Source organism: Macaca nemestrina, chromosome 7 (assembly GCF_043159975.1).
Source record: "Macaca nemestrina isolate mMacNem1 chromosome 7, mMacNem.hap1, whole genome shotgun sequence".
Classification (NCBI taxonomy): Eukaryota; Metazoa; Chordata; class Mammalia; order Primates; family Cercopithecidae; genus Macaca; species Macaca nemestrina.
Window position 1 is genome coordinate 170,130,952 of NC_092131.1, and position 13,051 is coordinate 170,144,002.

The 13,051-nt window shown below is 54.8% G+C and overlaps 1 protein-coding gene across 5 annotated transcripts in view; it reads right to left on the reverse strand.

The window, feature by feature from the left end:
* ENTREP2 (endosomal transmembrane epsin interactor 2) overlaps positions 1–13,051 on the reverse strand; it is a 466,535-nt gene that overhangs the window by 7,456 nt on the left and 446,028 nt on the right. For all 5 annotated transcript variants that reach the window (XM_071067214.1, XM_071067213.1, XM_071067212.1 and 2 more), the window contains 3 exons: positions 9,656–9,816; positions 8,993–9,128; positions 1,234–1,309 (listed from right to left, as the gene is read on the reverse strand). In XM_071067214.1, the coding sequence (XP_070923315.1) occupies positions 1,234–1,309; positions 8,993–9,128; positions 9,656–9,816 (373 nt within the window). The remainder of the gene's footprint in view (positions 1–1,233; positions 1,310–8,992; positions 9,129–9,655; positions 9,817–13,051) is intronic.

A 13,051-nucleotide genomic window follows, 5' to 3' on the forward strand; every position in this document is an offset into this window, starting at 1 on the left:
CTGCCCGTCTGTTACCCCCAGGTAACCCCCACCCCACAGCTGCAGAAATGGGCTTAGACAGGGAAGGGCTGAGGGTCACACAGCCACCAAGATGGTCCTCTACTCGGGAGCCTGGGTGCTGGAGTCTGGGTCAGCTGTAGGGTTCACCGCCCAGGTCGCAGGAGGGAGGAAGATGCAGCCCTGCTGAATTCTGGCCGAGGAGCGCCCTATTTCCACCTGCCCTGAGATGGGAAACAGGAAAGGGCTCCGGTAGCACAGGCCCCCCTCAGCCCAAACCCCAGAATGCTACAGGTATGGCCGCCCTGTGACAGTGACTGAGATACACTGTACCCGGGGTTGCCCGGGAACGTCACTGAACGCCTTCTCGAACAGCCTCTGATGCCTTACAGTGACCAAAGGAAGGACAAGCTTGCTTCCAAACCCCACAACTGCAAAGACGCTGTGCTCTACAACCCCAGGTGGCCTCCCAGACAGGCAGCCCCTTCCTGTTTCTCTTAGATGTCAAGTGAGTGTTCAGCAGAGGACAGAGTGCCCTGGGACGATCATCCTGGCCCTCTGTGGGATCGCAGGAGTTACCTAACATTGTTCTCCAAATCAGCCAGCCCACGTGACCCCTTGCAGGGGCCTCAAGGCGGTGGCTCTCCAGCCGGCCCGGCCTCCGTGCCCTCGCGCCCTCTGCTGTAAAGGGCCCTTCTGCTTTCCCGGAGCCTTAGACCACCTCCCTGGCCCCGGCTCTGCACGTGACTCCCACCGGCTGTGTTTGGGGATTTGACTGTTGCACACGTGTCCTTCAACGCCCTCAAGGACATGACTTCCAGCCTGCGCCCTCCTGCCAGCCGCCCAGCCCAGCCACCTTCTTCAGAGGGAGGTGCCGTGTGGACATTCGCCCGGTAGGTACAACTTTGGCTCTGGAAGGGGGACCCTAGATGGAATCGTGCTCTTCTTCAAATCCATACCCGTCAAGTGAAGAAGTGGGGCAAAGGGGGACAAGCTCTTCCCGGAGAGTGAGGAGCTCTCCCAGGTATGCTGACTGTAGTGGATGGAGGCATGGGAAGAAATGTGGGGAATATACAGGATATTTAATGGGATTTTAATGGGAAAGGCAAACTCCAGCCCCTTAAAGAGTAAGAAATGGAGGGAGGAGGAGGAAGAAGAGGAGAATAGGACGAGGACACAAAGACATCCTTGAAAACAGGAACATCCTACTTCAGGAGCTGAAAGATGTAAGATTACCTGGAGTGCTGAAGCCAGCACTGGTGTTTGGGTCCCCGGAGCTGGACTCGGCCACCTGTTGATCTATACTTGTAACCTACAGTAAGAAACGGAAAGCGTCAAGGCAGGTCGTCCGTGGGAACGCCACACAGCAGCCTCCAGTAGTGCAGGCGCTTCAACTTGTCTCCTGGTGGGAAGCGCTAAGAGACGTTCACCCACAGCTCCACTCCTCTCCTCTACATTTAGGAGGTGGGGTGTGAGGGTTCAAGTCGCCCTTGCCAAAGCCAAAGCCTAGTTTTCTTTTTTCTTTTCTTTGAGGCGGAGTCTTGCTCTGTGGCCCAGGCTAGAGTGCAATGGCACGATCTCGGTTCACTGCAACCTCCACCACCCGGGTTCAAGTGATTCTCCTGCTTCAGCCTCCTGAGTAGCTGGGATTACAGGTGCCCACCACTGTGCCTGGCTAGTTTTTGTATTTTTAGTAGAGATGGGGTTTTGCCATCTTGGCCAGGCTGGTATCAAACTCCTGACCTCAGGTGATCTGCCTGCTTCGGCCTCCCAAAGTGCTAGCATTGCAAGGTGTGAGCCACTGCGCCTGGCTGAAAGCCTCTTTTTCTGAACGTTTGCGATCAGAGCGCCCGACAGGGCCACAGAGGCACCTGAGCCTACGAGTTGCACGGTCATCGAGCTTCTGTGGCTTTCAATTTCTTTTTCTTTATTGCTATATTTTAGAGACAGGCCCTCACTCCATGGCCCAGGCTGGAGTGCAGTGGTGCAATCATAGCTCACTGCAGCCTTGAACTCCTGGGCTTAAGCGATCCTCTGGCCTCAGCCTTCTGAGTAGCTGGGATTATAGGCATGAGCTACCACGCCCTGCTTTTGGATAGACTCTGATTCTGCCTGGAGAGGCCTCGGAATAAGGGGAAGGCTACACCCCCTCTGCTCTCTGCCCCATCTTTGTTCTGCCCATTCTGTGTGGGCCATGATTTCCACCTCGGAGGGCATTAGGGCCTCCTGGATGCGATGTTTGGATGCGATACACACTATACACACGTCACATGGGCACCCCCATGCACCCCATGCTACCTCAGAAAACAATTTGTGAATCCTTGTGTTATTTCAGAATTGCTTTGGGGATACACTTGCAAATACTGAGCTCCAGAGGAGACTGGGAAGGTGAGGGGGCTCCTGCGGCTTGGTCCGATTCCAGCTCAGGTAATTACATCTCTGCCTCCCTCATCTCCCGCCACTTCAATCAGATAGCTGGTCTCCTTCATCTCTCCTCTTCAACCCGGCTGACACCAGGGCGGGGGTTAGAGCTGCAGCCTTCCCACCCACACAAAGGGTGTGAGCTGCCCCCACGGCGTGGGGCTTGAGAGGGGTTCCGAGACAAAGAGAAGATGGAGAGCTGCCCAAGTGAGTCCTTTGATCTCACTAAGATGCTTTTGCGTAATGTGGTCCATTCTATTTTTCTTCCTTAGCCCTCTCATTCTGCTGGCAGGGAACCGGTGAGGGGGAGTTCACCCCACTGTCAGCACCCACCTGCCTTTTCACTGAAGTCATTATGTGCCAATAACCAGTTTTGGAAAGCTCTGTCCAGAACCTTCCACGAATCACAAGAAGCGAACAATGCCCTAACGGTTTGTTTCATCCTGTGTCTCTCCTCCCATATCTAACCCTCTCTCGGACTTGCTTTTCTTTTGAATCATAGATGGGTGGTAACTTAGAACTCCGTTGTCTAAAAGAAAATCTTCTGGTAATAAAGAAATGTAAATAAAACAAAAGAAAGAAAATCTACTGAGGGACAAGGTCAGGAGGAAACTGGATTCCCTTCATGTTGTGCAGAAGCGTCACCCACTTCCCTCTGGCTCCTGGTCAAATTTGGTTTCCAGAGGAGACAGCTCCTGGGAGCGTATCTATCACCTCTCGCAAGCAGAGTGTCAAGAGTTTAATTTAAACGTGGCCCTTCCCTGATGTCAGAAGCCACCTTGCCACGCTAAGCCATGGGGAAAATAGCTTACACCATGGGGAAGGTTCCTTTCATACAGCATTTTCGATGAACTATAACAGCAGTAGAAAAGGGTGGGGAAGAAGTATATTTGTGGCATAGAATTTAAGTTGAAATTTGATTTCAGCGAGGAAGCTCATAAACACAGCTCCTTGTAGGAGAGCGGGGAGAGGGCTGTTGACAGGAGATGCTGCGGGAATCACTTCACCTGGATCTTTCTGGTCTGCAGATGTGCTATTCTGAACAGTCATCGTAATTGAAAAATCAATTGGCATTTCCACAAATAATTCAAATGTTACGAAGCGTGGTGGCTGAGATACTTGCATGGAAATTCTGCCCCATCCTGTGGTTTCTGTCTCACTCCTGGGTGAGGCCAACCATTTAGAACCAGATTTATGAAGAGCTGTTCTTTTGTGGCGATTCCAGCAATCATGGAAAATATGAGTTAAAATTTTAGGCTGGTGGCTCAAGGCAAACTTTGAAGACACTTTGCTAACAGATTTTATGTAGATCATAAGTTTTAGGACCTGGTGCTGGTCCCCGACTCTGCTGGTCCCTCTCCCTTCTCATGACTCCTTGTCTCGTGCTCAGGTTTCCTTCCACCCGGCACGCTGCCACCAAATTAAACTCCTAAAGCACCACTGGTCACACCCAAGACGCCAGACTCCTCAAAGGCACTTCTCCAGTTTGACATCCAAGGTCATAAAATATCTGCCCAAATGATTTCAGCCCTGGGGTGCTGAAGCTCCCACATCCAGGCTCCAGGCCATCCCGCCATAGGCCTCACTGGTGCTCTGACCTTCATCTGTACGACCTCCGCCTCCTTCACACACTCCAGCCCCCACATCACCTCCCCCTTCACACACCCCACCCCCCACCCCCCGCATCACCTCCCCCCTTCACACCCCCCCATATCACCTCCCCCTTCACACACACCATCCCCCACATCACCTCCCCCTTCACACACCCCACCCCCCACCCCCCGCATCACCTCCCCCTCCTTCACACCCCCCCAAATCACCTCCCCCTTCTTCATACACCCCACCCCCCACATCACCTCCCGCTCCTTCACACCTCCCCATATCACCTCCCCCTTCACACCCCCCATCACCTCCCCCTTCACACCCCACCCCCACCCCCCACATCACCTCCCCCTTCACACCCCAACTCCCACATCACCTCCCCCTTCACACACCCCACCCCCCACATCACCTCCCCCTTCACACACCCCATCCCCCACATCACCTCCCCCCCACAAAACGCACCCCAGCCCCCACATCACCTCCCCCCCACAACACGCACCCCAGCCCCCACATCACCTCCCCCCCACAACACGCACCCCAGCCCCCACATCACTTCCCCCCCACAACACGCACCCCAGCCTACCCAGATCACCTCCCCCCCACAACACGCACCCCAGCCCCCACATCACCTCCCCCCCACAACACGCACCCCAGCCTACCCAGATCACCTCCTCCCCACAACACGCACCCCAGCCTACCCACATCACCAGGTCCAGCTCTTCTGCAGAAGCCTCAAAGAAGCTTGTCTCTGTCCGGTCTCCATATGAGAGTGCCGTGACAAGGGGACTATGTCCTATATCCCCTGGAGGACCACTGCCATCAGTGGTCCCTGAAACATACACTTGCCACCCGGACAAGAAGATCACACTGGCAATTTCTCAATCACTTTCGTGCTATCAAAAGAAACTCACTCCCTGAACACTGGCTGAAGAGTACAGCCTCGAACCACAGGAAAGAGAATGACATCTAACCTAATCCTACCCTAGTCCGGCCTGTGACCTAAGCCGGAAAGGAAGAGTGCACGGCCCATCACCCAGGCTAGTGCTTATGGAGCCCACCCTTGTGGAGGCTGCCCCCTCTTGTGTTAAACCTCTTCCCCAGCGCACCCCCTGCCCCGCCCCAGAGTGGGCTCTTCCCCCACAGAGCCCGCCTTCTGCAGCCTCCTCTCTTTATCCAAAGGAGTGCTGAGGGCACATTTGTCCTAACAAGGAGAAGCAACTGGCCCCGCCTCGCCCGGGATGCAGGCTCGTGCTGTGAAGGGGCGCTCCTTGCTGACTAGCCGGGGGGCCTTGCTGCCTGGGGAGGGGATAGCTGGTGGCGCAGCTGGCGGCATGGCCTTCCCTCTGTGGATGGTAATGGGCTTCTTTGATTTCCAGACTCCCAGACATGGCCGTGAATTGAAAAGTGCTCCCAGGCCACGGGGTCAAAGAGAGTGGGCCCAAGGCCTCTAGCGGCTCCTTCATCACCAGATGCTGCCCTGCTGCCAGGGGGCGCCCAGGGACAGGCCCTGCAGGCGGTCGTGCTGTGCCCCTGCCAGCACGGGGAGCTGGGGGTCTCTGAGCCAACACAAGCTAATTCAAGATCAGCCTCTGACCTTTCAGCTCTTCTCACCGCAGTTCTGAGAAAGAAATCTCAACTGAAAGAATTCCCCAGAGTTTTGGAGAAGGGTGTCGCATTGGTTTCAGAACCAGCCCGATCCCTTCCAATGTATTCTGTTCTTCAGAGAAAACAGTGAAATTGTGACACACCAGGAACCCATTCCTTCCGGGTGCCGCTGTGGGGTCAGGCCCTGAATGGCACACCCAGGTCCGGAAGCTACTTCCAGCAGAAGCTACTGCCCTTGGGAAGCCAGGGCCTGGGCTCCATGGACGGGGGTTCCTGTCGTTGGGAGGCAGAGGGGTCCGAGGGGCAGAAGGGAGAACAGGGAAGCAGGCTCAGAGCCAGACCCAGTACGGAGCTGGAATTGTGATGGCAGCAGGCAGGGTCACTGAGCAGAGGCGGTGGAGGGGACAGAGCTGCCCCCTCACTACAAGGCAGCCACAGGGAACCACACACCCCTGCCACCTTCAGGGGTTTCCGGATCCACCCGCCGCCCTGCCCGGTACCCCTGCTGGCTACAGCGTGGAGCTGCCCATTGCACCCTCGGTCAGCCTCCCCTCTGCCTTCCCAGGGGCCTCCGTCACGGAGGGCCATCTAGGTCCTTCCACATCTGCCTGGTGACCTCCTCAAAGGTCCCAGATCCACACTCCCCTCTACCTACCATCCCAGCTTCTCTCCTCCTTACCGAACACCCTGCAAGAGTGATCTACTCCGGCTCTCAAAGCGGGAGCAGCAGTGGCGCTGAGGCTTTGACAGGCATCAGATTCTTAGCCCCAACCCCCCACTTCGATACCCCAATTACTGACTCAGGCGCCCTGGGGGTGGGCCCGGCCATTAGGATTTGATTATCAAGTTCTCAGGCGCCCTGGGGGTGGGCCCGGCCATTAGAATTTGATTATCAAGTTCCCCGTGGGGGGGACCCACTGGTGTCTGAAAACCACAACCACACCTGCGCTCCCCTGTGCATGTGCCATTCACTCCTTTACCTGATGTGGTCCAGCCCTGCCCTCCATCCCATCAAAGCTGCTCTGCCAAGGTCACCAGCAGCCCCTCCACAGTAAGCCACATGGCCCTGGGGGTTAGCTTCTGGACAGCACTGGGCCCACTGCTTCCTTCTGGAACTGCTGGTTTTGGCAAATCCAGGCTCCTGGGAGCCTGCCTAGTGCCCTGTAACCTGTCGTGTGTGGGGGTGCCATCGCCACCTGCAATGGTGTCATTCTGTGGGGCTCCCTCTCTCCCATTTCCCAGGCTCCAGTGACAGCGGCAGCTAACTCTGATCACTCTGAACTACAGCTCCTGTCGTCTGCTGGACACTCACTCAGAATTCAACCCACCACACCCAGACGGATCACCACCCACGCACACTCATCTGACACTCTTTATGGACGACCTTCTGTTTGGGGGATACGCTGTGCCTGTCCTTCTTCCTTCTGAGCCTTTGCATAGGCTGTTCCCTCTCTCAGGAGCCCTTCCAGCCCCACTCCCTGCACCTCACCTGCCTGATGCCCACCCAGCCTGACCTCCCAGACCCTCCGTGGACCCCCAAATTGGGCCTGATGTCATGGCAGGTACCCCACAGTGCACTGGGCTCCCCTCGCAGTGCTGACGAAACTCTTATCACAGCCAACTGTCTCCACTGATAACACTGATTTGAATTATTTTTATCATAAACAGAAAACTAAACAACGTTGGGAAGGCAGAGGTCCCAGCTCAGCTTTATAAAAACATCTAAGAACATCTCCGTTACTGCAAGTTCAGGAATGGGATTTCAGGGCCATGCCCGCCTCCTCACTAAAGGATCCCTCCCCACAGGCAGCCCCACACATCTGCTTCTAGTATCCACAGTAAAAAGGGGGTCCTGGCCAGGGCTCAGGGGTCACTGGCTGCAGCCTGCCTAGCTGCTCTAGGCATTTCAGGGTGGCTGCTCGGGGACTGTCTGCTTGTGTGAGGATGCACTGGGGGCTCACGGCCAGCCGGAAGCTGAGCTGGCCCACCACAAGCCACCCTGAAGGAGGTCCCTGTGGTATATATGAGTCCCAAGGTGCGTGGTGCCTTACAGAGTCTGAATGTGCTGTCCATGTTTCCACAGGGCACGAGGCAGTCGCATCTCCTCCTGTCCTAAGCCCACCCTGCCTGCAATGGTGACCAGTCCTTGCGGGTGTGACCGTCAGCAGGGCTTGTGAGCTTCTTCAGCCAACATGGAAACTGCTGCTCCACCCACAGGGGCTCCTCAGGGCCAGCGCTGCCCTGGTCACTGGTTGGGACAGGGACCAGCATTGCCACCTGGCTTGTGTGCACATGGGCTCTCGGGATCTCAAAGTGACAGTGACATATCACGGATGATATCCTAAAATATGTTTTCCAGTCGCTTGCTTTCTCTCCCTGTATTTCAGGGACACCAGCGAGCTGTCGATTTGGTCTATTTACATAACCCCATATTCCTTGGAGGGTGGGTCCCTGGAGGGTCCCTTGCACTATGGGCCACGTGACTTTTCCAGATGTCCCCATCTCTCTGCCCTGGCTAGCAGCATTCCACACTGAGTCATGACAACAGCGATGAGGAGGAGGAAAACAATACCCCAAAAGGGTGACTGACTTTTGCTGAACTCAGATCTTACTATGTTCCAACTCCTGTTGGCTCCATTACAGACAACATCCCATTTCATCCCATAACCTTGGTACTATTATGATCCCCATTTTACAGATGAGGAAACTGAGGCTCCACGAACACACTGCCTGTCGTGTCAGGCACCATGAGGCTGCGGGAGTGCCTGGCATGCCCAGCTCAGAGAAGGCCGGAAGGACCTGGCGGCTGAGGCACTTCCCTGGCCTGAAACATCTCAGCCTCAGGCCGGACCAGGGAGCCAGGGCCGCTTTCTCCCCTCCCCAGAGGGTGGTGATGGCAGTGTGGGATCAAGACAGGCTGGGGCGCCCTGGGTACTTGGTCCATGGACCCAGTTCCACTCCTGGGGGCTCTCCCCTCGGGTCAGGAGCTGTCCCAGGTCCTTCTGCCCGGATCCCAGACCACCCACCAGCACGAAGCTCAGATGCGCCTGGGTTGTGACTCGTGGCTGCAGAAACGGAACTGGTCCCTGGGTGCCCCAGGCCCAGGCTGGCGTCCCTGCAGGTGCCACTCTCTGAGCCTGTGGCCTCATCTACAGCACAGGACTAATAAGACCAACATCCCACAGGTTTGCTGAAAGGCTTCGAGAGAGATGCATGTGTCCCGGGGCCTCAGCACAGGGTGCTCATGGGTGTTCACTCCACAGCAAGCTCGGACCTAGCGCGGTGTGAGGTGCCTTCCAAGGGCTGGCCGGGACAGTGTCCGTACCATTCCATGGGAACTGGCCTTGTCTGGGGCCCTGGGCCTCACCTGGCTGGGAGGAGGCTGGCCCACCACCGCCTCATAGGGAGGGGGGAGCTCAGCAGGATACAGCAGGCCAGGGCTGTTGATGGCCTCGTCATACAAAGTGCTGAATGGAGACGGAGCAAAGTCCAGGTGGAGGCCCCTGAAAAAGACAGAACCATCACATCGTCATCGCCCGAAGGAGGCGGCAGAAGTGCTGACAGCTCTCAAAGCAGCCAGAGAGGGGGCAGCCAGGGCTTCCCCTCTCCTAATACTTCCCATCATTGTGAAATGAAAGCTTCAGTCACTGGGCGATTTACACTTTTGGTTTTTTTTCTGGAATGGCATCAACATTTTCAATCAACTCTACTGACCTGTCCATTAAAATTCAAATCATCATACAGCCAATGACATCTTTCATTAAACTGCACATGTTACACAAATGACTGTAACGTGACCGCAGCTTTGCACGTCATGAGAACGTAAGGCAGCGACACCTGTCTGCCTCCGGTTTCTTTTGGGTTGCATTGCAAAGGTGCCACGGGGAATGTTTTATGTCCAAGACCCTCTCCTTCCACTGCCCCTCCTCTGTTCTCACCGCCATGCCTGCAGGACCACCGCAACTCCCACCTCCCAGACACTGCTGCTGATCTCGGTGGTTTCGAGATGTCGGCAGCCGGGGAGACCAACCTCTGGGCCTCGGCGGAGGGTGTGCAGGTGTACTCTGGCGGGTAATAGGGTGGAGGCGGGAGTGGGGGGATGAACTCATCGAAATCCAGGGTCTGGTGGAGAACGGTGCCATGAGGAGTCACGCAGGCAGGGTTGGCCGGATGTGACCTCTGCGGAAGGAACTGGAAAACAGAGACAACCAGAGTTATCTGGGACATCTTGTGTGGCTTGTGTCTCATTAAGGTAATTATATGCGAGCTTTAATGATCAGTTTGGAATGCCTATAATTTCAGCTGTCAAGCCACAACTGCTAAGCGCACACTTTAAAACGGAGGCTCCAGGAGGAACGCCTCGCCTCAGTAGTCTCAAAATGCTTTGTTGCCCACGCTGTCATACAGAACGCCTCTTTTTAAAGAAAAAACATGGTCCGGGAAGTATTTCATGCTGTCCCTGCCGCTCCACCTGCCGCTCTGATGACAGTACTCAGAGACTGCAGTCCAAAGGCTGCCTGACGTTCGTGGTTTAAGATGACACTTCGGCTGGGTGTGGTGGTTCACGCCTGTAATCCCAGCACTTTGTGAGGCTGAGGCGGGTGGATCACCTGTGGTCAGGAGTTCGAGACCAGCTTGGTCAACATGGCAAAACCCCGTCTCTAGTGAAAATACAAAAAAATTAGCCAGGTGTGGTGGCGCATGCCTGTAATCCCAGCTACTTGTGAGGCTGAGGCAGGATAATTGCTTGAACCCGGGAGGTGGAGGTGGCAGTGAGCCGAGATTGTGCCATTGCACTCCAGCCTGGGCAACAGAGTGAGACTCTGTCTCAAAAAACAACAATAAAAAAACACGGCATTTCTGGAAGTGTGTTCATGAGAAAACACTAGACTCTCCCCTTGAGATGGCCCCACCCCACTCCCAGAATTCCTGTGGTGAATCTGTGGGAAATGCCACATGCTCCCTTCTTGGAGTCCTGCATTGTGTATTCACGTATTAAAGTCTCTGAGAAGGGCTGTGCTGAAATACTCCTTTAGCTGTTTAATACTTTAACCCAGCATTTCTCAAATATTTCCTAATGGGCCCCATTGGACACAGAGTATCTATTAATATTTTGCGGTTCTCAGGATTTCACACAGTTTGTAAAGCACTGCTCTGAGGAAAGAGAGACAACTTCATGAGTTCCAGAACATTCTATGGGCCAACCTTGAACACCGAGATGCTGCTTTAACAGCGAGGTGAAATCACTTTAACAAAAATGAAACCCATTTCTGCCTAGTTTTCCACTTCTGAAGGACTAACCAACAGCCAACTGCTTTTCTTTCCACCTTCACGTCTCTGCTGCCCAGAGGCCACCTGTGGCGTGAGATGCCTGGGGTATTGTTCCAGCTCCAGTCAATGCCGCCCTGTGAGGGTCTACACGGCAAAAAGATACATGCTGCAAACGCTCTGGGCCAGGGGCCCTCCTGGCGCTGGGCAGATGAGGTAAGGAGAGGAAGGGTGAGTGTGTGTGTGTGTATGTATGCATGTGTATGTGTGTATGTGCATGTACGTATGTGTCTGTGGATGTGCATTATGTGCATATGTGTCTGTGTATATATGTGTCTGTATATATGTATGTATGTCTATGCATGTATGTGCATGTGTATATGTGTGTGTGTATGCGCGTGTGCACGTGTTTATGTATGTGCATGTATGTGTATGTGCATGTAGATGTGTGTGTATTTGTGTGTATAGGTATATGTGTGTCTCTGTGTGTATATGTGTATGTGTGTGTGTATGCGTGTGTGTGTGTGTCTGTTGAGGGGAAGACAGGGACCCAGAATCACGCCACACAAGCAAGGACAGCTCCATTAGAAAACAGTGAGGTCTCCAAGCACTGTGTCGGGACTGCGGTCCCCAAAGCATTCATGAAGAAGGCATTTGAACGGGTCTTGAAAGATTGGTGGGATTTCATCTAGTGGGTGCGCAGGGAGACACTCAGGCTCCAGAACAGTTGAGCCAGGGAAGGATGTGTTTAAGAAAAGCAAATAGATAAGGCTCTGGAAGTCAATTCTTAATTCTGGGGCACTGGGGAGCTGGTAAGGGTGTTGGAGCTGGGGAGCAGGGGGACTGGAGCTGCGTGGTAGGAGGTGCCTTCTGGCAGCAGGGGTAGGGTGGGCTGGAGCTGACAGACGCCAGGACCTGCAGCACTTTTGCACTGGTAGGGGTGAGGTGACCATTCTGAATGGGGTCAAGCTCTGTGAAATAAGCATGCTCTAGGTTGACGGAGAAAGGCTGGTGGCTGTGTCTAAAGGTGTAATACATCACAGGAAAATGGTCCCGTGGACCTCCTAACACACAGAGCACACTCCTCGCCTCTGGCTAGACCGACCCACAGCTGCGTGTGTTTAGCTGTCCGAAGCAGAGGTGAATCATTGGCTGTGAGCAGGGCGCCATGTGCATCTGTCGTCCTCTGCCTTGGAGCCTGTCAGTCCTGATGCCTGCTGCACAGAGCTGAGAGGTAGTGGCGAGGGCAAATGCCCTCAGGTCTAATCAGGAAATATTTTCAATTCGTCTCTATCAGAAATTAGAAAAAAAAATCAATGACATACTCAAGCAAAACTAATGACATGCAGACACCAAAACACTTTCCAATTCAAGGCACCATTCCACCAGGAAGGAGAACAAGCATTTGAAGAGGGGAAAGAGCTGCAAGGGACCCTCTCCGCAGGTGCAAGTTAGCAGAGGCTGCCACACACACTGGAGGCTATGTGAAGGTCAAAGGACTGCATCTGCACTAAGCTCTGGGTCGCCTTGCCGGGGCGTGTTGGCCCCACCTTCCTGGACTCGTTTCCCAGGGATCCTTTGACCTTGACTCCTCAGCTTCCCCAGCCAGAATGCTGCAAGTGGCGCTTGACATCTCCCCTCTCTTCCCCACCATCTGTGTGTGTTTAATTAGGTCTGGGTGTGTCTCCCGTCCCAGGGTCGCCAGCTCTGTCCTCTGCTCTGCAGGCTGGCGCTGGAGGTCTGCAGACTACGCTTCCCAGGCTACCGTGCCAGGGCTGCGGGTGGGCTCTGCCTGTAGGGGGCGCCAGAGGGCACCTGGCCGGCGGGCGGGGCGACGAGGGAGCTGCGGGTTTCCTGCGCCTTCCCACTTCTTCCCTTCTGTTACCCGGCTTTGCGGGCTGAGAGCTGCTCTCTGCAGTTATTTCTCTCTCTCTAACCTCTTCTGTTCCTTCAGCCTTCCACGCCCAAGTAACCGGCTCCCAGTAACTGTGTTGAAATCCTAAGGGCAATTTCTTTTCCTGGCCATCTGAGGCACATCTATTTTACCCCGCTCTGTGTTCCCATCTCGCAGTCGCACACAGCGGGTACTCAGTAAACCTCTGCAGAGGAGACCGGCAGACGCCTCCTTGCGGGGCACCTCCACTCAGCCCCTGTCCAC